The sequence below is a fragment of the Rhamphochromis longiceps genome, linkage group LG1 (assembly GCF_057381845.1).
Source record: "Rhamphochromis longiceps isolate RC_006_pf linkage group LG1, R_longiceps_female_GT1.1, whole genome shotgun sequence".
Lineage (NCBI taxonomy): Eukaryota > Metazoa > Chordata > Actinopteri > Cichliformes > Cichlidae > Rhamphochromis > Rhamphochromis longiceps.
In genome coordinates, this window is record NC_140557.1 from 3,998,448 (window position 1) to 4,020,359 (window position 21,912).

The 21,912-nt window shown below is 44.7% G+C and overlaps 1 protein-coding gene across 5 annotated transcripts in view; it reads left to right on the forward strand.

Annotated features, from left to right (window-relative positions):
• Positions 1–21,912, forward strand: part of vps13c (vacuolar protein sorting 13 homolog C) — a 52,854-nt gene that overhangs the window by 15,589 nt on the left and 15,353 nt on the right. For all 5 annotated transcript variants that reach the window (XM_085409133.1, XM_085409202.1, XM_085409428.1 and 2 more), the window contains 42 exons: positions 3,103–3,407; positions 3,685–3,829; positions 3,908–4,016; positions 4,566–4,699; positions 4,893–5,049; positions 5,171–5,250; positions 5,364–5,423; positions 5,862–6,018; positions 6,097–6,216; positions 6,297–6,400; positions 6,557–6,724; positions 7,026–7,330; positions 7,923–8,070; positions 8,516–8,654; positions 8,959–9,077; positions 9,199–9,365; positions 9,606–9,859; positions 10,052–10,278; positions 10,587–10,679; positions 10,803–11,036; positions 11,121–11,252; positions 11,527–11,616; positions 11,976–12,131; positions 12,254–12,518; positions 12,610–12,770; positions 12,863–12,984; positions 13,301–13,598; positions 13,758–14,150; positions 14,429–14,533; positions 14,704–14,853; positions 14,968–15,093; positions 15,179–15,312; positions 15,598–15,724; positions 16,919–17,154; positions 18,423–18,564; positions 18,679–18,819; positions 18,901–18,982; positions 19,086–19,155; positions 19,333–19,444; positions 19,529–19,642; positions 19,799–19,929; positions 20,061–20,142. In XM_085409133.1, the coding sequence (XP_085265259.1) occupies positions 3,103–3,407; positions 3,685–3,829; positions 3,908–4,016; positions 4,566–4,699; positions 4,893–5,049; positions 5,171–5,250; positions 5,364–5,423; positions 5,862–6,018; positions 6,097–6,216; positions 6,297–6,400; positions 6,557–6,724; positions 7,026–7,330; positions 7,923–8,070; positions 8,516–8,654; positions 8,959–9,077; positions 9,199–9,365; positions 9,606–9,859; positions 10,052–10,278; positions 10,587–10,679; positions 10,803–11,036; positions 11,121–11,252; positions 11,527–11,616; positions 11,976–12,131; positions 12,254–12,518; positions 12,610–12,770; positions 12,863–12,984; positions 13,301–13,598; positions 13,758–14,150; positions 14,429–14,533; positions 14,704–14,853; positions 14,968–15,093; positions 15,179–15,312; positions 15,598–15,724; positions 16,919–17,154; positions 18,423–18,564; positions 18,679–18,819; positions 18,901–18,982; positions 19,086–19,155; positions 19,333–19,444; positions 19,529–19,642; positions 19,799–19,929; positions 20,061–20,142 (6,594 nt within the window). The remainder of the gene's footprint in view (positions 1–3,102; positions 3,408–3,684; positions 3,830–3,907; positions 4,017–4,565; positions 4,700–4,892; positions 5,050–5,170; positions 5,251–5,363; positions 5,424–5,861; positions 6,019–6,096; positions 6,217–6,296; positions 6,401–6,556; positions 6,725–7,025; positions 7,331–7,922; positions 8,071–8,515; positions 8,655–8,958; positions 9,078–9,198; positions 9,366–9,605; positions 9,860–10,051; positions 10,279–10,586; positions 10,680–10,802; positions 11,037–11,120; positions 11,253–11,526; positions 11,617–11,975; positions 12,132–12,253; positions 12,519–12,609; positions 12,771–12,862; positions 12,985–13,300; positions 13,599–13,757; positions 14,151–14,428; positions 14,534–14,703; positions 14,854–14,967; positions 15,094–15,178; positions 15,313–15,597; positions 15,725–16,918; positions 17,155–18,422; positions 18,565–18,678; positions 18,820–18,900; positions 18,983–19,085; positions 19,156–19,332; positions 19,445–19,528; positions 19,643–19,798; positions 19,930–20,060; positions 20,143–21,912) is intronic.

The window sequence follows — 21,912 nt, forward strand, 5'->3', positions numbered from 1 at the left end:
ACATTAAATGCACATTCACACTCAGCCCTGACCTCCACACAGGCGACCCCTAAAAGGCCAGATGACTGTTGTCTCTGTGTGGAGGCCGTTGGGCTCCTGGTTACGGTTGCCCTCCTGATTGTGATGGTGCTTATAGGTTAATGTATAAATACACAAACACATGTGATGGACACACACACACACACACACACACACACACACACACACACACTTCTAGTCTTGAACACATTTCATTTTTAAACACATTTCGGTGTTTAAATGTGATGTGGGCTCTTTCTTTCATTTGGCTTCTCAGATTCCTATATCGAAGTATTAATTTCCTTCATTTGTTGTGAGTGTGTTGCTTTTGTTTCTGTGCTCTTCAACTTAACACAGTCACTAACTACAGAACTAGTCTTTGCCTTGTCTGTGTGTGGCCAATGTCCTCTATGATCCAGCAGTCCACGCTCACACATCTGCAGTTTCAGGTGACGTCTGCAGCGCACAGCAGGATACCGTGAACAGTCTGACATGCTTCCTAATCAACCTATGTTATATTATCTGTGACACACTGTGGCCCAAATCTAATCGGCTCCGCCCTTCTACACTCAGCCACTCTGTGATCAGCGTGGCCGGTATCCTGCAGGTTTTAGATGTGTCCTTGATCCATCACAGCTGATTCAAATGGCTAAATGACCTCCTCAACATGTCTTGAAGTTCTCCAGAGGCCTGGTAACGAACTAATCCTGTGATTCAGGTGTGTTGACCCAGGGTGAGATCTAAAACCTGCAGGACACCGGCCCTCGAGGCCTGGAGTTGCCCTCTAGGATATCAATTAAGTACTTATACTTAAAGTGCTTAAAGTACTTTTTTGCCTCTTTTAAACTCGATTACTTTTCCTTTGTTGAATTCTACCAGGAACTGAGACATTCATGAGAGTTTATGCCACTATCAGACGGCTGTATCAGGATTATGTGCTTCACTTGCTAGAAAAAAACACCTTCTGTTTCCTATTCAAGCTCTTTGCAGAATTTCCAAAATTCTCTGCTTTGCCTTTTCATTCTGAAGAACAGGAGATAATTAGCAATGAGTTTTTTCATATACATGCAAGTGATTTTATTTATTGTGAGATTATTCCGTTAAACGTCCCTCTGTAAGTGTTTGAAGTCTCCTCCGTACCAGAACACAACCGCTGCTGCTCCTTAATGGTGGTTTATAAACCCATTCCAACCTTTTGATAAGTTAATTTCAAATTTCATTCCGTGTGGTTGACCTCTGTGAAATGAGTGAGTGTGAGTAGGGATGGACAGAAATTGGCTCCATGTCACTGTGAAATGAAACTGTATTGTACTCTATATGTTCAGTTGCTTTTGGCTGCAGCTGTCACTGTAATGTCTGCAGGACAGTCGTCGGGAATCAGCTTTAGTTTAAACTCTGAACTTCTCTGATGTGTTTGTAGCTGTAGAGTCAAATCAGAGATGTCTTGTTCCCTGTTGCATGACCTTTCTCTGCAGTTCTTTGTCTCTCATCTTTCTTGTCTTGTTGATGTGTTTTGTTCTTGCAGGCTTCTTTTAGCTTTCAGTATACATCTGGTGACGAGGTACAGCATCCAGCATGCACCTCTGAACTGCACAAAACCTTCTGCTTTAGCTTCACTCGACAACACCGCTGCACCACCAGCTTAAATATCATCAGGTTTAACGTCCCAGAGGGACCCTGTCTCTGTGAGCGGATTAACCCCCGTCTCTACCTTCTACTCGTTGGTCATAGACTCGGGTTAATCTGAATGGCGCGATATGACGAGGTTTAACTTTGAGGGAGAAGGGAAGTGACAAAAAGACAACTTTAAATATACTCTCTGCTCATGCTTTCTTTGATCAGCTTCTCATCACATCTGTATTTATTTCTCATTTCATAACTTTAGAAAATATGAATACGTCTGACCTCCCATGACACATTGTCCTCAACTCATCAACAGAATGATGATTAACGGACTATAATGCATCATCTATTTGGAACCAGTTTATTTTTATAAATTAAAATATCAAAAGAAGTAAATAAGGAAAACTATTCATATGTTTAAGAAGCAGGAAACACATTTCAGTCTTTTTACAAAGCCTGAGCTCAACCCAATGTTGCAAAATAGCTGTTGGCTTGTAGGGCTTGCTTCACTTTCATTTTTCTAAAACGCTACTTTTAATTTTTATTATTTCATTACCCTTTTGTTTATCCAGGTAAAATCTCTTTTCCAAGAGCAACCAGGCCAAGAGGGCAGACGTACGGTGTAGTTCTCATATTGTGCGTTTATATTCGTTGTCAGTGCAATTTAATGGATGTCTTTAGGGTGTGTCAACAATCTGATTTCTGCAGTATAAAAGTAAACCCCACCTGCGTGACATAGAAATCCAGGCAGTTACAAATTTGTAGGATAGCCGACAGTCCAGCAGAATCATCCTCAATGAGCGTGTTTCCACCAAACTGTTACTGAAACAAAGCACATGAGACAGGAAGTCACTCAAAACCCTGAGCGCCACCCGTCTGAGACCAGGAGATGGTTAAAACTGGTTTGAATGTTCGGCAGAGTGAGCACGGACACAGGGAGAGATGACAGAAGAAGGAATGCTTTTCATGCACAGCATCTGACAGTAATCAGAGCTCACGTCCTCCATATGTGCTATGCAAATCACTCAGCTGCCCTCATTATCCCCCCCACACCCTCACTGCCACCCCCCCGTCAGTCACATGACCTTTGCCTGTGTGACGTCTCCTTAAAGCGGGTTTGACTTTCATTCTTGTTTCATACGTCAGTCGTGATATGAACCTTTTAACTTCTACACTCAGCTCGATATTTACGATATTAAAAATGTTCAAAAAACGTAACTAATGTAGTTTCCACGTCTCGGTTCCAACTCCTGATTTCAAGTGCCAGCTGGTGTGTAAGCGCAGCGACTTTAAAGCCTGCCATCAGCATGAGGTTCATATCCCTGTGAAGGTTTGTGAAACAGAAATGAACCTGTGCACACAGTGAACTCCTCACATTGGCCCTCTGACTTGCTCCTTCATGGCGTCTCTCTAAGTCTACTCAAGTCTGTCATCTCACACCTGATTGCTTTTGTTCTTCAGATGTTCGTCGACAACTTCCAGACCGCTAAAGAAGCTCTGAGCGCCGCGACGGCTCAGGCAGCGGAGAAGGCCGCGTCGAGTGTTCGAGACTTCGCCCAGAAGAGTTTCCGTTTGTCCATGGACATCAAGCTGAAGGCCCCACTCATCATCATCCCCCAGTCCTCCACCTCCTGTAATGCTGTGGTGGTGGATCTGGGTCTGATCACGGTGGGAAACAGCTTCTCTCTGCAGCCGGTGGAGGGTTTCCCTCTGCCAGCTGTGGTGGAGAAGATGGATGTCCAGCTGACGCAGCTGAAACTGTCCAGGTAACAACATAAGAAATGTGAATACACTGACTGTGAGCAGGGATGGAAACAGTTCTGCTTTTGCTTAATTGTGTTTGTTGGTTTAAATCCAGCTAAACTCAGGTTGTTTAGACCTCACTGGGACTTAGAAATGGTACCAATGCACTGATTGCATCCAGTTCTCTTCATCGCTTGGCGTCTTCGTACACACCAGTTGATGGGAAATGTTTCTCCTCTTAGCTGCACTGAAACATGACGAAGGTCCAGCAGATAAAAACAGATTCCACTGTGCTTTCAGAACCACACTGAAGCGAGACTCTCTGCCCGACATCGAGATCCTTCAGCCAATCAACTTAGAGCTGCTTGTCACCCGAAACCTGGCAGCTTCCTGGTTCTCTAAGATTCCCGGAGTCCAGGTCCAGGGAGTGCTCCGGTCCCTAAATGTAGGTCTCTCTTGTTTTCCTGAACCAGGATTCAGACTCTGCAGAGTGAGACTTAAACCTTTATTGTGTATCCATCAGATGAGTCTGGGTGAGGAAGATCTTGGTGTACTGATGAAGATTCTAGTAGAGAACATTGGCGAGGGGAACAAAGAGCACAGCATGGATGTGAAGAGACAGGTGGCCCAAGGTGATTCACTCTCACAGCACATGATGGGAAATGAAATAAGTTGGAGAAAAGTCATTTTCAGCTTGTAAATTCAGACACAGCTGAAGTGATTATCTTTGGACTTAACCAGATCCTTACTCCAGTACTGTGAAGAACCCAGGAGCAAGTTTTAACCATGTTATGTTCTATGACTTGCAAATTAAACAAATATCTAGTACTGCCTTCTTTCATCTGTACAATAAAATGGTGTCTGGTTCATTCAGCAAAAGGGCAGAGCTGCAGGGACCCAAATCTGGTGGGCAGGTGGTGGTGGGTGGAGACCAGTATTTACTTTTTCTGGGCATTGAAACTGCACACACGATGGCATGAGCATCCTCCCTCAGAGCATTTCAGTAAAAGTTCATTTATCACTAGTGTTAAAGTCGGGTCGCTTTCACAGCAAAGTTGATGTTTGAGTGGCCATGACGCACGGTTCTTATGTAAGAACTTGATCGCTACTTCAGTTAGTGAGACATGAAAAAGAAGATCTGAACACACGTGTGTGTTTTAATCACCGCTTTGCTTCCACAGAGAAAGCAGAGCTTGCAGAGCAGCTGGTAGATGTGGTGTCATTACCACCAGCATCTAATGGTGCTGTGGCCGCAACCAATGGAATTCAGAATGAAAACACCATCAGCGTTCTCCTCAACTTTGAAGTGGAAGAGGTACGAAATCTGCCAGAGCTCAGAGTCTGACTCACTTTTCCTCTGTTTCAAGAGAACATCAGTCTGTGGAGACTTTAGAGAGTCTGAAAGATCATTCTGTATCTGAAGAGATACAAAATTTTGCATTCATTGTTGCTCCAACATGTTGGCGCTCTGCTGTCATCTAAATGTGTTTTCTGCTACTTCTCTTAAGGTGCTTCTGACTCTGAAAAAGCCAAAGGAACAGAAGGAGTCCCCTTTCCTGGTCTTTCACGTCGCCCACATGGGCATTAACACAAAAGTCAGAAAATACGACATGAGTGCAGCAACATACATCCGAAAAATTGCCCTGAAGTGCCTCGAGTTCAAAGGTCAGAGCGTTACAGCACACCAGGGTTTACTGACACAAGTGTGTCTGTACTGGTTTCTTTGGTTGTGCATGTGCGGTCGAACATGTTGATGATGTGACAGCTTTGGTCTCTTCTGGTTTAGACTCAAGTGGGGAGCCGCTGTGCCTCATCAGCTCTTCAGTCGAGTCTGGAGCTGAACTGCTCAAAGTGGAGTATTGTAAGGTGAGGTCACCATGTGATTACTTGTTCATGCACGGGAGGTGGAGGCGAGAACTACGTGTGGGGTCGACGGTTTGAGATTCAGCAGTTTTTAATCAGCCTGTTTGTTTCATCAGGCCGACCGTGCCGGACCAAACTTCTCCACCGTCTACAAAAACACCGAGCAGCTGATCAATGTGAGTCATAGTTCATCACCTGCAGATCAGTACAGCATCATCTCTGCACATCTCATGGTCGTGTTGAAGGAAATGCAAGCTTGGCTTTAGCCCTGTTTGCACAGATCTAGTGTTACCAGGTGGATTTGTCTGATTTAGAAATCATTTTCACACTGCATCACCCAAGTTTTACTCAAATTTACAACACAGACACAAAAAATGCTCCACGTCACGTCATCCTGTTCTGATAGATTTGAGCCTGTTCTTTCTATGAACGTCTCTCTACGCTGTCTAACAACAAAACCTGTATTTGTGACGAGAGGTAGAACAGGGGAAAAGTAACTTAATAAAATACCAGTGATGAACGTGGCACCACGGGACTAAGATCTGTCACACATCCCAGGTGTTGCACATTTTTGAGAACCACTAAAATGCATCAGCTTTCCTCTTGGGTCGTAGGTGACTTTCACCTCACTCGACGTCATGCTTCACACCGAAGCTCTGCTGTCAGCCATTAACTTCCTGTCGACGGCATTGTCATCTGGCGGCGGCGTTCCGTCTCCAGAGAAAGAAGTCCGACCAAAGACGGAGGATAAGACGGTTTCTGCGAAGTCCAGTCAGTACCACACACACCCACACACACAATGTGCGTCTGACTTAAAACTCAGCGTCATGTGTTATTTTTCTCCTGCAGCTGCCCTGGTGTCACCTGTAGACTCTCAGGTCACAGACCTGAAGGTGGTCATGGATCTCGGGGCCTTCAACGTCCTAGTGTGCGACCAGTTGTGCAACATGGCCGACATCAAGATCCAAGGTACTGAATCGGAGCTGAATTTTGTTTTCTGTGAGTTTTCACTACCAAACCTGATGTAACACGCCTGCTGTGTACCTCAGGTATTAATGGCTCGCTGCTGATGCAAGGACCTCAGACTCATATATCAGGCGGCATGCGAGACTTCATTGTTCTAAACGTTGATCCCAAAAGCTTCCACAAGAAGGTCAGTAAGTTGTCTTATATAAGAATGCTTCACTCCATTGTGTCAAAACTGATAACGTCTTCAGACCCTGATACCCCGGGACTGCTTTAGATCGTCCTGCCCTCTTGTGTTTGTGTTCTTGTGTGAGCTAACGGTTTCCCTCCGACTATGCTTCAGGCCATCTCCATCGTGGGTAACGAGGTGTTCAGCTTCAGCGTGAGTCTGACCCCTAACGCCACAGAGGGCGCGGGCTACGCCGACACCTCCAAAACTGACGGCAAAGTGAAGTTAAACGTGGGCTGCATCCAGGTGGTTTACCTGCACAGGTTCTTCATGTCCCTGCTGGTGAGTCACACGTGATGATTGAAAGTTAGTTTGTAGAACTGTTTTTAGTTTGACCCGAGCAGCTAAACCTGCACTGGTTTGTTATTTGTGTTCCCTCCTCCCAGTTTGATTTGTTTTTCTTTCTCAGTATTAATGTTGTGAGTTTTCTTTTATTCTTTTTAATTTTTGCCAATGAGAAGAAATGCAAAAAGAAACCTGGATCCAGTGGTTTTTAAAACACCTAAGAGTGCATGAAATAGTCACTACTGGACTGAAGAAAACTGTCTTTTTTTTTTTTTTTTTTTTTTAAATTTTCTTGCAGAATTTCACCAACAACTTCCAGACCGCTAAAGAAGCTCTGAGCGCCGCGACGGCTCAGGCAGCGGAGAAGGCCGCGTCCAGCGTACGTGACTTCGCCCAGAAGAGCTTCCGTCTGTCCATGGACATCAACCTTAAGGCCCCAGTCATCATCATACCACAGTCCTCCACCTCCAACAACGCTCTGGAGGTGGACCTGGGTCTGATTACTGTTGGGAACAGCTTCTCTCTGCTGGATGTCACAGGATGTCCGCTGCCAGCCGTCATCGACAATATGGACGTCCAGCTGACGAAGGTGAAACTCTCCAGGTCAGTGAAACAAAGCCTCACAGACTTGATCCACAGTCAGAAATGTTAATGGTGTTGATTAAGATTTTACAAAGTGAAATGAAAGAACCTGAAGACTGAAATCCTTAATGTCAGTAATGATGTTCTTAGAATAGGACCTTAGAGGAAGTCTCAGGAGCGTAAAAAGATGCAACTGGACTTCTTTAAGTCTGTTTCACCAAGAAGCTTCTTCAGTTTTTAAAAGTTTTAAAGCTGCAGGAAACCTCTTGGATAAGACGCGAGAGGTTTCAATGTCTTTTTAAGCTCCTAAGACTACCGTGACCTTTAATGACTGAGAACCTCCACAGACGTGCAGGAAGGAAGACCCAATCTGGCCACCTGAATCTTGGCGCCTCTCCTTTGTGTTAAAACAGTGAAATTTGCTGGTCAATCTGAGAAAAAGGATGAAACTGCATGTGCAAGTAGTCAGATCAGGAATTCCAAGGATATTGTGGTCATGCTTGAAAAAAAGGTGCAGAAGCAGAAAGCTTTGAAGGGGAAGCTTTTGTTTTTATATGCAGACTTTGATTCGTTTCTCCTGTAAGCACATTGAGTCTTTCCTGTTGTGGCCCAGGACCTGCTTAGAGCCTGACTCAAACCAACCTAGCAGAGAGCTGCTTGAACCGGTCAACCTGCACCTGAACATCAAGAGAAACCTGGCAGCTTCCTGGTACAAGAAGATGGCTGCTGTGGAGATCGATGGAGATCTGAAACCCATGAAGGTAGGAGGAAGAGGAAGTTAACATGTATGCTTGTTACATTATTAAACTTGTAACCAAAAATCTTTCCCAGATTACAAGACGATATAAAAACAGAGTAGCTGTACAGTATGGTTGGTGTTTTAAGACGTATGTAATAATCTTCCTCAATAGAATAAAATGTGTCAGAAATTCCACTAATGATTTTATTCTTGTTTTTACAACCAGTCGACAAGTAAACCACCAAAGGTACAGTTTCCCCTGAGGACAGGCCTCTCTGTAGAGTTATATTGTTGCTGGTCTCGTCTTTTACTTGGAAGCTGGATGCAGTTTGTTTGTTGTGGTCTGTAGTCTGCGTAGACACCTCCAATAAAGACGCAGGTTTAGGCTAGGCTAGCAGCCTTTAGCCGTAGCCTCATTCTAGTCACAGCTGTAGACAGACTGAGTAGTGACTGATGCGTCTGTGCAGGTGAAGCTCAGTCAAGACGACCTGAAGGTGGTGCTCAGGATCCTGATGGAGAATCTGGGAGAGGCCGGAAGCCCGGAGCCCGCCGCAGCCCGGCAGGAGACCAGTCTGCAGGTCCGAGCAGCTGGAGCCACCCCGACAGGTCCGATTGAGTTTATGTTCAGATCTTCACTCATCCAGAGTTGAACCCTGATATTTGTCTGGTTTCTGTGTCTGACTGATGACATGGTAAATGGACTGATTCTTATATAGCGCTTCTCTACTCTCCCGGAGTACTCAAAGCGCTGACATGTATCTGATATAAGATAGACCAGGATTATTTTGAACCCTAAATCAAGCTAGGCTGCTCGAAAGTCCAAGAATAAAAATATTGTTAATGAGTGTAATAGATCCACTTTAAGCTTTCTTGCCGTTTTGTTGATGTGATCTTTGTCCTGATTGCTCAGGTGGTTCTGGAAAGATGACTGTGAGCCACAGTGAAGAGGACGATGAAACTTTGGAGACTGTCAAGTTTAACTTCAACATCGAGTCTCTTGGTCTGGTTCTGTACCTCGACCCCAAACAGGTCAGTTAGAAACAACAAGGACGTGAAAAGAAACTGATATCTGGGGGACGCTATTCGTCCAGTGGTTGGAGTAAGCAAGTAAGTGTTAGTTATTCTTCCTGACTGTTGTCCCTGTTCCCAGTCCTCAGATCTCCAGAACCAGCAGGACCTCAGACTGGGAGAATTTGCCCTACACTTGCTAAAAACTTCAGGGAAGATCCTAAATAATGGCAGCATGGAGGTGAGCACGGTGCTGACTGCCTGCACACTGGACGACCTGAGGACCGGCATGGAGAGGGTCACCTCGCGGTAAGTCAAATGATCTCTGCTTTCTGTCTGTCTGACTGTTTTGTTGATGACGTGATCAATCACTGATGGAGTTCTTCATCAAATAGTCTGTAGTTGTTTTTCAGAGAAGAAGAAGAAACAGTCAGATCACACTGCACAGTGAATATGATCCATATGGAAAGCAGTTTAGTTTTTTGCTACCAAAGTGGTTTAGATGAGAGTTTTCGGTCAGTGATCACACATTGTGTTAACTTGCTGCAGGATGGTGAGGCAGAGAGACGAAGAGAGCTCTGGGGTCACGATCGACGTGACGTACCGGCAGAGCGCAGCAGAACGGGAGGTGGTGGCCATTCTGCAGAAGCTCTATCTCTGTGCAAGCGTGGAGTTTCTGATGGCCGTCGGAGATTTCTTCCTGCAGGCTCTGCCGCAGAGTTCGGCTCCGCCCGCCACCTCTGCACCGAGCGACAGACTGCAGCTGAGACAGACCACTGAACCACGAGCCGACCCCAAGACTGGTAAGATCGGGACACCAGACCCCAACCGGAGAGGCGGGGGGGATTGAGTATATCTACTGTATAAAACTGTAAAATTGATGTTTCCAAGTATTCAGAGCTTCTCAGTCAAGCTAAAGACGACCATTCAGAATCACAAAGCGAGAACGGAAACAAAAAAAGAAAAACCATCACAAGACTGTTTTCTCTCTGCAGCCTCCACAGTGAAGACTCGACTTCGAGCAGTGGTGGTGGACCCAGAGGTGGTGTTCGTGGCCAACCTGATGAAGGCCGACGCCCCAGCTCTCGTGGCCTCATTTCAGTGCGACTTCACGCTACAGGCCGAGGAGGACGGCACACAGAACATGAGAGCCAGCCTGAGGGAGCTGAAGGTCCTCGCCTGCCCCTTCATCCAAAACAAAGAGGACAAGGCTGTCACCACCGTAAGAGTGTGCTTGTTTTTTGCAGTCTGTAGATTCTTCAGAGAGAACCTTTCACTCAATGGTTATATCAGTTCTGCTTTGTGTTTTTTGATATGTCAGACACATTTAAACCCATAGCGTTTTGGGTAGTAAACGACTGGGAGTAAAACCATTTTTACTGCATTACCCTTAAAAATATGAGTCGGGTAACAGATTAACTGAAAAAGTGTCTTACTGTAGGGGAAGAAAATGTGATGTGTTAGTGGTCTTGTAAGTAATGAGAGATGAACAAACGTGATTAAAGGTATCAGTCTGGCTCTATCCAAAAGGTACTGAGACCTTGTTCGGTCACCTTGGAAACCAAAGCTCACCCCAATCAGCCACTGAGGGGCTCCGTGACAGTGGAGGAAATCATAATTAAGGTATTTATTTATGGATTTAGAAATCACACTGACAGATGTTGGAGACTCTGTGTTGCTTCTCTGGACTCGCGGTGATTTCCCGACTGTCAGTGAACTCATCACCAGTGTGTCTTTCATCTGCAGATTTCACCGTTCATCCTCAACACAGTGACAACGATAACAGCCGCCATGACGGCAAAGCAGAAGGATCAACAGTGCGAGGCATCGAAGCCCGATGTCAGTGACCTGTGGTCGGTCATGAACATCTACAACTGTAACTACTGGTTCCTGGGAGTGGACCAGGCCACCGAGGTCACCGAGAGCTTCAGAGAACCGGACGGACGAAATGAAGGGGAGAGCTTTGGCGTCGAAGTCAAGGTACCACAGCGTCCTCGCAGAACATTCATTGTAAAACTTTAAAGAAGGTTTGCTTCTTTTTGACGAGCTGTTGTTGGCCCTCAGGTTGTACAGGTGACTCTGGAGTCCGGTTTGGGTCATCGAACAGTCCCTCTGCTGCTGGCCGAGTCCTCCTTCAATGGTTCAGCCAAAAACTGGTCTTCGCTGCCACAGCTGAGAGCTGATATGACGCTTGAAGTAAGAACTCAACCTGGATTCAGACCTGATCCTGAAACTCGTGTCATATATTCAAGGCTCCTAACTTTAGTTTGGTTTTTTTTTTCCTAACTTTAGTTTTAGCTGAGGAGTATTTAAGAACATTATTCATGTGTTCATCCTACCACCGAAGGTGTTGACGCCACTGGAAGGGATAGGCTGATATATTCCAGAAAGACAAAAATCTCTCTGACAGCTGAGTTATCGCAGCTGCTGTGCTCAGTGAAAAAAAACCAAGTGTGTCATCTGTTCCCAGGTGAATTACTTTAATGAGACCCACGCGGTGTGGGAGCCTCTGCTGGAACGAGTCGACGGCGGCAGACGAAGGTGGAACCTGGAGTTCGAGGTAAAGCTGCTAGCAGCGAAGCTTGCTCTTAATGAACTTTGTGTGATTATTATGACAGCTACACAATGTCCCACTCCAGTGAATGTCCCACAGCAAAGCAATTCCCTGAAGTGTTTTGTCTGTGAATAGTTTTATGTCAAAGACATTTTTGTGTTCCTCATATAAAACATCCAAGTGGCTCATTTCCAACCCCCCCCCCCCCCCCCCCCCCACCCTTTCTTTTTCTTTTTTCTTTTTTTTTCTTGGAATAGACCGACCTTAATATTACAGGTGTAAGAGTTTAACGGCACGTCTGTAATCTGCCATTTAAAGGTGGAATGAGGCTGATGAACTTAGTGATGCTGTTTTTGCTCCTGCAGATGAAGAACAACCCAATCCATGACAAAAGCCCTGTTCACGGAGATGACTTCATATTCCTTCCTGAACCTCGCACTGTCGTTAACATCTGCTCCAAAGACACCATGAATGTCACCATCTCCAAGTGCTGCCTCAACGTTTTCCAAAACCTCGCCAAGGTACAGAACAGCTTCAGTTTGTGTCTGACTGATGCTATAATATCACTTCTAATTGACTTTTTGAAAAAGTGTTAATTCGTTGAATCACTGAGTGCCCTTTTCCTTTGCTGTGTTTTGATCAGGCGTTCTCGGAGGGAACGACTTCCACCTTTGATTACTCTCTGAAGGAGAAGGCGCCATTCACTATTAGAAACTCTCTGGGAATTCCCTTCATTGTGGAGCACAGTGCTAACTTGAGACTGGTGGGATCTGCGGGGCAGGGAAAGCTCCACGAGTTGCCGGTGGATCAGAACATGGAACTGGAGCACTCAATGTTCGAACCAACATCCAGAGGCAAACTTTCAGCTCTCCAGCGGCAAGAGAGCTGCCTGTTCAACCTCACCATCGGTCAGACGTTCCCACTCGTTCTCTGTTGGTGCTGCGCGTTGTCTTATGCTAAGCTTGCGATTGGAGATGTGTTATTTCTCTCCCCATACAGTGCCCTCAGGATACAGCGAGATCGCCAACATCCCTGTGGACAAACCGGGTCGACGCCTCTACAACATCCGCGGCCCGAATCTGCAGGAGGCCATATCTGTGCTGTTGCAGATTGACGCCAACGAAGGCAACAAGGTCATCACGGTTCGCTCGCCACTGCAGGTCTGAACCACAGACGCTCTAAATAAAGCCGATATTGTGATTAGAAAAGCAGGACAGGTTTATTTAGAGGCAACTTTTGTTTGTGTTTTTAGATAAAGAATCACTTCTCAGTGCCATTCACCATCCTCAAGTACTCTCCACAAACCAGAGCTCTGCAGGTTATTGGACAGGCCGAACCCAAGACGGAGTTTCATGTCACCTTAGAAACTTACAGGTAGAATCACACCACCTTCTTCAGGTGTTCGAGAGACTGTTTGTTAGTATAGTCATAGTCTTTGTGGATTTGATGATTGTCTCAATAAAAGACATCCTCTGCTGCTCTGAACATCTACAAATTTAGGGTTTGCCAACATGGGCGAGCTTCTGGTTGCAGATCCTTTTTTCCAAACTGAATTTGTGACACTTTAAGTGCAATCTTGTCCCTGAAACTCTCTGGGTGCTGTTGTGAGTTCCTGTGGATCTGAGCAGCTCCAGGTGCCTCGTCATAACTTCCGGAGGTGGTGAGAGTCTTTACTTCCTCTTTCCTCCAGATCTCAGCTGTTTTTGCAGCCAGCAGGAGAGCTGACAGGTCAGTACGCGCCATCTTCCACCTGCATATCCTGGAAGGAGCAGGTGCACTGTAGCTCAGAGGTGGGGTCGATGCTTCAGTGTCCCGCATCCGAAAGCAGCCTGCTGCCGCTCATGGTCAGCACTTTGGCCGTCCCCGATGACCTGCGACACATCACCAGCTGTGGAGAGGAGGACTGGGACCCCGCCTATGTCATCCATCTCCATCCTATGGCTACCCTACGCAACCTGCTGCCATACACCATTCGCTACATGATGGAGGTAACCCTAACAGCTCCATCAAGGTTTAGCAATGCAATAATAAAGAGTCTTTGCAGATATTCACATCTGTTTGTTAGAAATGTTTTATTATTTTATAAGCCAATGAAAACTAACCTGATCTAAAATAACCTGATCGGACCTGATGTGTTGCATCCCCAGAGCTCAGTAGACAGCTGCGAGCTCCGTGAAGGCAGCACGTCAGACCTCCTGAACGCTCGTGTCTCAGGCGAGATCGTGTCGCTGGTGCTGATGAGGTATCAAGGACGCGACTGGCACGGACACATTCGGATTGAAAAGGAAATGCCCGAGTTCCTGGTCATATGTCTCACCTGCGACTCGGACATAAACATGACTGTGGACATTAACGTCCATGCGACGAGGACGGCGAGCCGCCGCCTGCTGCTGTCGCTCTTCAGTCCGTACTGGATCATCAACAAAACGTCTCGAGTGCTCCAGTACAAAGCCGAGGACATCTCCGTCAAGCACCCGGCCGACTACAGAGACATCATCCTGTTCTCCTTCAAGAAGAAAAACATGTTCAGCAAGTGCAAGGTGAGAAACACCTGGACACACATGTCCAGCCTTTCTTCTTTAGACTTTAAACAAGTCGTTCAAAGTTTTCACAATCCGAGCCTGTATGTTTTATAAGCTTCCAGGTACGTTTTTTTTATTCCTGTATATTTAGATCTGGTCAGACCTCTATTTTCTGATCACTGCTTCCTTTTTAACTCTTTTATTTTTTTTATTTTTTTTTGACGATAAAAACAAAGCCAGACATTTTCTGTAACATGTAAAATGTTTATTTATTGCACATTGATGTTTTGTATCAGCTCCAGCTTTGCGTCTCCACCAGTTCCTGGTCTGACGGGTTCTCTCTGGACACAGTAGGAAGTTATGGCTGCGTTCGCTGTCCCGCCAACCACATGGACTTCTTGGTAACTCTTTTTCTCTTTTAATCAAACTGTTTAACCTGTTTTGTCTTTCTGAGGATTAGACCAGGCTGGTTGTGGAGCTTTTGAATGTGTCACATTCTTCTCCTGGGTTGATTAAAATGATCATCAGCTGTGAGCTGATCTAGTTTCATGCTTCTTGTCTCTGTGTGCAGGTGGGTGTTAGTATTCAGATGAGCAGTTTTAAACTAACCAGGATCGTCACCATGAGTCCTTTCTACACTCTGGTCAACAAGTCGTCTTATGAACTAGAAGTGGGAGAAGTCAGCAGCCAAACCAAGTGGCACTACATCTCTTCCACCGAGGTGAATGAATTTCTAGTTTTAGAACAGACAGGCTGTAGGGACCTGTCTTCCTTATTGTCACTACCAAACTCCTTATGTTATTATAATTCTCATAATTCGATTGTTGTGGCGCAGTGTCTCCCTCTGTGGCCGGAGAATGGCTCGGGAAAGTTGTGTGTCCGTGTTGTCGGGTCTGAATCCACCTCCCAATCCTTCTTCTTCAATAAACAGGACAACGGCACCCTGCTAAAAATGGAAATGGTTAGTGTGCATTAGACCAGACACATCGGACGAACTCTCACAGTTTAGTACATTTTGGAGATTTTTAAATGCGTGTATGTTTCAGTGCGGTGGGATCATCGTGGACGTCAACCTCTCCGATCACTCCACCGTCATCAGCTTCAGTGATTATTATGAAGGAGCAGCTCCTGCCCTGCTGGTTAACCACACGCCCTGGGCTACCATCAGCTATAAACAGAGGTCAGAGGTCAACACACTACTACATATATGTTATTTTATAGCCTATCAGAGTTTAAAAGCTGTAACTTTTTCATCTGACACGGTTCACTCTGTCTTAACTTCTGCATTCTTGGAGGTGCTCCAGGTTTTTGGCCACAAAAAAAGCTCTTAAAGGCTTTTTTTTGCCTGTTTTCTGTGTTTCTGGTTGTCACTCCATGTCAGTTCCCTGACAAATTTGTATTTCAGTTAATTTTCTCTTTGTGAAACACCTTGGTGGAAACCCAGCTACTTGCCATTTCTTTTCAGCGGCTCATCCGTCTTTCATGCGTTGAAACCCAGCGAGACTCGACGGTTTGCGTGGGACGACCCAACAGGAGTCCGCATGCTTCGTTGGGAATGCCGGGATCATTCAGGAGAGCTGGATCTGCTGAAGGTCAGACTCACACACAATCTCGTATCTGCATTTTTTTTTGTAAGAAGACACTGTTGTGTGTCATGGTGAGACAATTCTGGAGGTCGAGCTTTGTTTAGTCGCTATTGAGGTTTGATGAAACTCATATCAAAAGATTTCCCACAGAAAACAGCAGAAACTCTCTGATTAATTAATAGTGGAAGGGCCAGATATTACTATGCCTTTGTGTCTTTGTAACAGCTGAACCTCATCCTCTGAAAAATAATTTTTCAGTTTGTTGTGACCGAAGAAATCTAATGTAACCAACCTGAAAATGTCAAGGACCGAAAATTGGAACCCTGAGGAACCAGAAAAACCATTTATTTCAGCCACTGCTGTTGTACTGAGAAAAATGATCAATTACTTTATATAAAAGATTAGTGTAGATTTATGATCTAAACAATGAGTTTGTATTTTCTAATTAGTTTATTTCATTTTAGCTTTTTGTTTTTAATTCAGTCTAGTTTAGTTGATTTTCAGATTGAGTTTCTCGTTCCAGTTTAGTTTTTATTGTTTGAAAATGTTTAGTTGTAGTTTCGTTTTTATTAGTTTCAGTGTTGTTGTTGTTCTTGTTGTTGTAATTATGATTGTTTGGAGAACACACGTCAGAGCCAAGACAGACATCCAGAATCTCAATACATCAATCCTTCATCAGGCAAATAAATTTTTCGGCAAACAACTAAAAACGTAATAGAAGCTCAAACTAGGAAAAAAATAATATTTTTATTTTAATTTGCCAAGTTCGCAAAATCATTTCTTGGTTTAAATTTTTTTAAAGTCTAGTTTTTAATTTAATTTTATGTAACCAAAATGTTTTGTTTTTCGTTTACATTTAGTTGCTTTTACAACCTTAATTATTAATTAATTATTACCTTGATTTTCTGGCCATCAGGAGGCAACCACTCTGGCTACAAGACATCTGATTGTAGAGAAGTCTGGGGAACTGAGGCTTCTTTTACTGATGTAGATCCCCTCTGTACACATATTCCTGATGACTTTTAGCGTCTCCGTTGCTATTTTCACATCCTATTGAATATCTTTAGTTATGGTACTATTACAGTCAAACTGGAGGATATAGCAATAACAATATGCTCCTTGTGTTTGCTTCCCACAAACTTCATGAAACCCAGAATACAAACACATCAGTTTCTTTACAGTCTGTCTGTGTTCATTTAGGATGATTTTGGTCAGTTTTCCTACGACAGCCAGTCTCAGATCCACTGGGCTTCCTTCCTGGACGGTCGCCAGCGGGTGCTGATATTTACTGAGGACGTTGGAGTGGTGACAAAGGCTCGTCAGGCTGAGGAGCTTGAACAGTCCGATCAGGAAGTAAAAGTTTTGTTGCAAAACCTTGGATTGTCGCTGATCAACAACAGCAAGCGGCAGGAGATCGCGTACATTGGCATCACCAGGTAAACACTATCACATTACCAGAGCAGTTTACAGCAAAGCAAGGTCACATTTCCAGGCTTCGTCTACAGTGTGAGATTAGCTATTTGCTTTCTTGACTAACACATTTTTATCTTAAAATCAGTCTGTGTTCTCATAAAGAAGAGATTGTAAATGGACTCTTCTTCCTTAAAAATGGGCTAGATGAGTGCCATCTCATTTAGGTCCAGAGGAGCAAAATGCAACCAAGATATGCAGAAAAAATCTTCTACTTTTTTGTTTTGGTTTTATTCATAATGTAACAGCTGCAAGTATCCTGCTATTTATCCAGATCTGGGTGACAGAGAAAGCATGCCCAGACCTCCCTCTCCACAGCCTCCTCCAGCTGTTCTGAGGGGATAATGAAGCGTTACTGAGTCCTTAGAGAGGCGTAATAACTCCAGCGTGTCCCGGGTCTGTCCCAGGGTCACCTCCCAGCTGGATATGCCTGGACACACCTCACCTTGGAGGCATCCAGGAGGCCTGCTAGTCAGCTGCCTGAACCACCTCCAGCTGACTAAAGTAGCACTGTTGGTGAAGAAATAGCTACTTTTAGCCTCTCCTAAATAACTGAACTCCTCGCCCATTGGGAGGAAGCTGAATTCTGCTGCCTGTTCTCGTCAGCTTCTGCTTTCTGTGACCAGTTACAGCTTATGAACATAGGTGAGAGTAGGAATAACAAGCAGGACTAGCCAGTATATTTTTATCTACACTTTTAGGTTCAGCTCTCTTTTTACCGCTGCACCTTAGAGCTGTTTATATAGGGTTTAAATTATTTGCAGATGTTAAGCGGTGGATTGCTCCCTCTGGACTGGGATAGCTGTTGACCCAAACACAGGAGTTCAGATATCCTTACAATCCTGGTAATAGGTGACAGGAAAGTGGAGCGTGAGATTGACAGATGGAGAAGGCCAGTAATGTGTCCATTGTACTGGACTGTTGTGGTGAAAAGAGAACTTCTTTATCAGTCAATATACATTCAACCCTCACCTGTGGTCAGGAGGTCTGGGTAGTGACCGAAAGAAGAAGGTTACAGATATGAGTGGGTGAAATGAGCTTCCCACATAGAGAGGCTGCACTTTAGAGGAGCTCTAAGTAGAGCTGCTGCTCCTGCACACGTCTGTTTGTGCAGACCAGCTCCCACTGGAGATGATCATACCCACTGAATCTTGCTTCCTAGCACACCGCTTGGAGCAACATCAACACATAATCACAAGCGTGTTACAGCATTACATGTGTGTTTGTATCACAGCTCAGGTGTTGTTTGGGAAATGAAGCCGAAGAATCGCTGGAAGCCGTTCAATAACAAGAACATCAGCCTGCTGGAGAAAGCCTACCAGAATCAGCTGAGTGGGAAGTCCGCCGGCGGCTGGATCAGACTGGAGAACCTGGAGGTGAGAGGTCAACGTGCACCTGAAACACGCCCACCCCCCAAAAAATACACACACAATTTAAATTTCAATTGTCCACTGAGCTGAGAGGGAAGCTGTGATGTCACTGGCTCTCAGGTGAACCTCAGTGGGGCCACCATGATGATGCGTCAGCCGTTTTCCTGCCAAGTGAGGAGGAACTTCCTGTCTGGGATCCAAGTGGAGTTCAAGCAGTCGGTGCATCAGCGCAGCTTGAGAGCTCAGCTGCACTGGCTGCAGGTAAACACTCACACACCACGATGCATACACACCTGCACAGAAATACACACTCTTGTATGACTGGCATCATTCTGTGTCCAGGTGGACAATCAGCTTCCAGGTGCCATCTTCCCCATCGTCTTCAATCCAGTTCTTCCTCCAAAGTCCATCGCTCTGGACACAGGTGGAGTCTTTTTATTAACTTCTTCATAGCTTCGATCAAACTCTTGATCTGACCGTTCTCACGGTGAGCCGAGCGTCTTTAACTCCGCTCTCTGTCTCCACAGAGCCAAAGCCCTTCATTGACGTGTCCATCATCACCAGGTTCAACCAGCACAGCAACGTCATGCAGTTCAAGTGAGTAAGAACCAGTTCACCTAAAGACCTGCAGGGTGTTTAAAACCACAACCCTGCTGAAGTCCAAATCCTTCGTGTGTGGAAAAAGCCACACTTACTTGTTTTTGAGAGGTAAGCACAGAGATGGGATTAAGGAAAAGATTGTCAGCTTGTCTTGAGCTTGTCTGTGTTCTCCAGGTATTTCATGGCTTTGGTCCAGGAGATGGCAGTAAAGATCGATCAGGGTTTCCTGGGAGCCATTTTGGCTCTGTTCACTCCTGCTGCAGACCCCCAGGCCGACAGCGAGAAGGTAGAGCTGCTTCTAACATGTGAAAAGTGCCAACATGAACCACACACAGAGGGTTCATGCGTTTGAGGTGTGTCTGTGTTTCAGTCTGGGCTGATAGAGCAAGATCTGCAGGGCCTGCAGGCCGAGCTGATGGAGGCGTCGCGGACTGACGCATCTGGTCTCAGCTACTTCGAATACTTCCACATCTCACCCATCAAGGTGAAGACGCACAGTCTGAGCTCTCCTTTTCACTTATATTTAAAAACGGCTTAAATCGTTAAGTCAACCAGATGAATGTTTGGATTCAAAATAAGCCCAGTGTCGTCACTGGGTCAAGGTTGTGTTTCCATCTTGGTGTTCGTGTGTTTGTTTCAGCTCCATCTCAGTCTGTCTCTGGGCTCCAGCGGTGATGACTTGGTTGAGGAGACGGAAGCCATTCAGTCTCTGAACCTGCTGCTGAAAAGCATCGGGGCCACGCTGACCGACGTCGACGACATCATCTTCAAGTGAGACTCTCGCCGCTGCTGCGGCGGCATTAGAGAGATGCGCTGAGGGCCGTAAAGTAGGGGACGGCTGTTTGCTGAGTCTGTCACAGTAAAACTTTCTGTTTGACATTCGTCATGTTTGTGTCCCACAGACTGGCCTTCTTCGAGGTGAAGCACCAGTTTTACAGTAAAGAGAAGCTGACGTGGGTGGCGGCTCGACACTATACTGAACAGGTAAAGTTACAGCCTCCATATATCTATCTATCTCTATCTATCTATCTATCTATCTATATCGATCTATCGATCTATCGATCTCTCGATCGAGAGATCGAGAGATCGAGATAAGGGGTGCAACGATACACAAAATTCACGGTTCGGTTCGATACTTTGGTGTCACGGTTCGATATTTTTTCGATACAGAAAAAATGTTCATGCCTTTTTAATTTGTCATTTATTAAAATTATAAATATATATTTTAACTCAAAAGTACAGTTTTTAAATTTAATGTTGCTGAAACAAAAGTATTTTAAAAAAAAATCTATCTCAGGGCTCTCAAAATTTCAAAATCCCTGGTAGCCCTTCGGGCAGGGACTCTTCAGTTTTTAGTAGCCCAAAATAAATGTAAGTAGTCCGAATAAAAAAAGAGAGCAATTTTTTGATTGATGTTTTGTTTCCTGTTTTGTTTCCTTTACAATATTATACATTAAAGTATAATATTGTAAACGAAACAAAACATTAATCAAAAAATTGTTGAAAAACAAATTACAACATTGTATAAAAATTACAATCATCAACTCAAATATTTGGTTCTAATTGAACAGAAATTTCTATGAACTTGTAAGAACTGTGTAGGACATGAATCAGTCTGTGTCAGATCCTGAATTTGAAATTTCCACTGAAGTCACGGGTAAGAGACAAGTGGAACCAAGATCGAGGCCATTTGCTTTTTGAAGTTTGCAAAGACTGCTAAATTGTGCCAGTGGTAGTTCACTCTTTGCAATATAGTACGCTGTTCTAAACAGATTTTTCAGGTTTATTTTTAGTATGTTATTTGCAATTGGTGTTTGTTCTGGGAAAGATATTGCAGACTGAGCAATAATGCGTTTCTTGCATTTCTCATGGGTTCTAATGGGGGCCTTTCTTCAAATGACTGGTCCCAATAACAAAGGCGCTTGTCGACTCAGAAATCGAGAGAAAACCAACAACACACCCGGCAGAACATTGTTATTTACACGGGTGCACATCCGCATGTGCGCATTCACTGTCAAAATAAAAGACGCGCACCAGATAAGAAGTTGCAACGCGCGTTTGCGTCCATATAAAAAGCAGTGTTTTTGTCCTAGAGTGGGATTTTCACGGCACATTCCGCACCACATCTCTGTGCGTTCATCATTTGTTTGAAGCCAGCTCATCTCCTGCAACCACTTTTCCGAGAATACGCGCTTTTTTTGTGGTTCGGACTCCTTCTGACATTTGTTTGGAGGTGGAGGAACATCACAGTAATTGCTCAAAGGAGCTTCTTCGACATCTTTAAGAGTTTTAAACAAATGTCTGTCCTCCTCCAGAAAATCTTATGTATGCAAACACGCGTTGCAACTTCACATCTTGTGCACGTTTTTTTTTTTCTTTTTTTTTTTTTCTTTTTTTTTTGACAGTGAATGCGCACCTGCGGACCACTTATGTGCAGCCCTGGTTATATAGCTCGTCATATTGCAGCCACAGAAATTCTTTTGTCCATGAAACCATAAAGCTGCACTTTCTTTTTGCCTTATAGTCTGATTTGTACGGTGGCTGGTGGTAAGCTTTTCTTTGGCTGTCACTTCGTCACCCTGACCTGTCTTATTTAGCTCAGCAGAACTAAAATATATATCCTGCTGCTTTTACACACGCACTCACATAAGCTCAGCGATTCTCTGCGCGATCAACCTCTCACATGTTTAAGCTGCGGGAGATTTCACTTGTCATGTTTGCATAGTAAGCTAACGATTAATAAGACCATGTCAG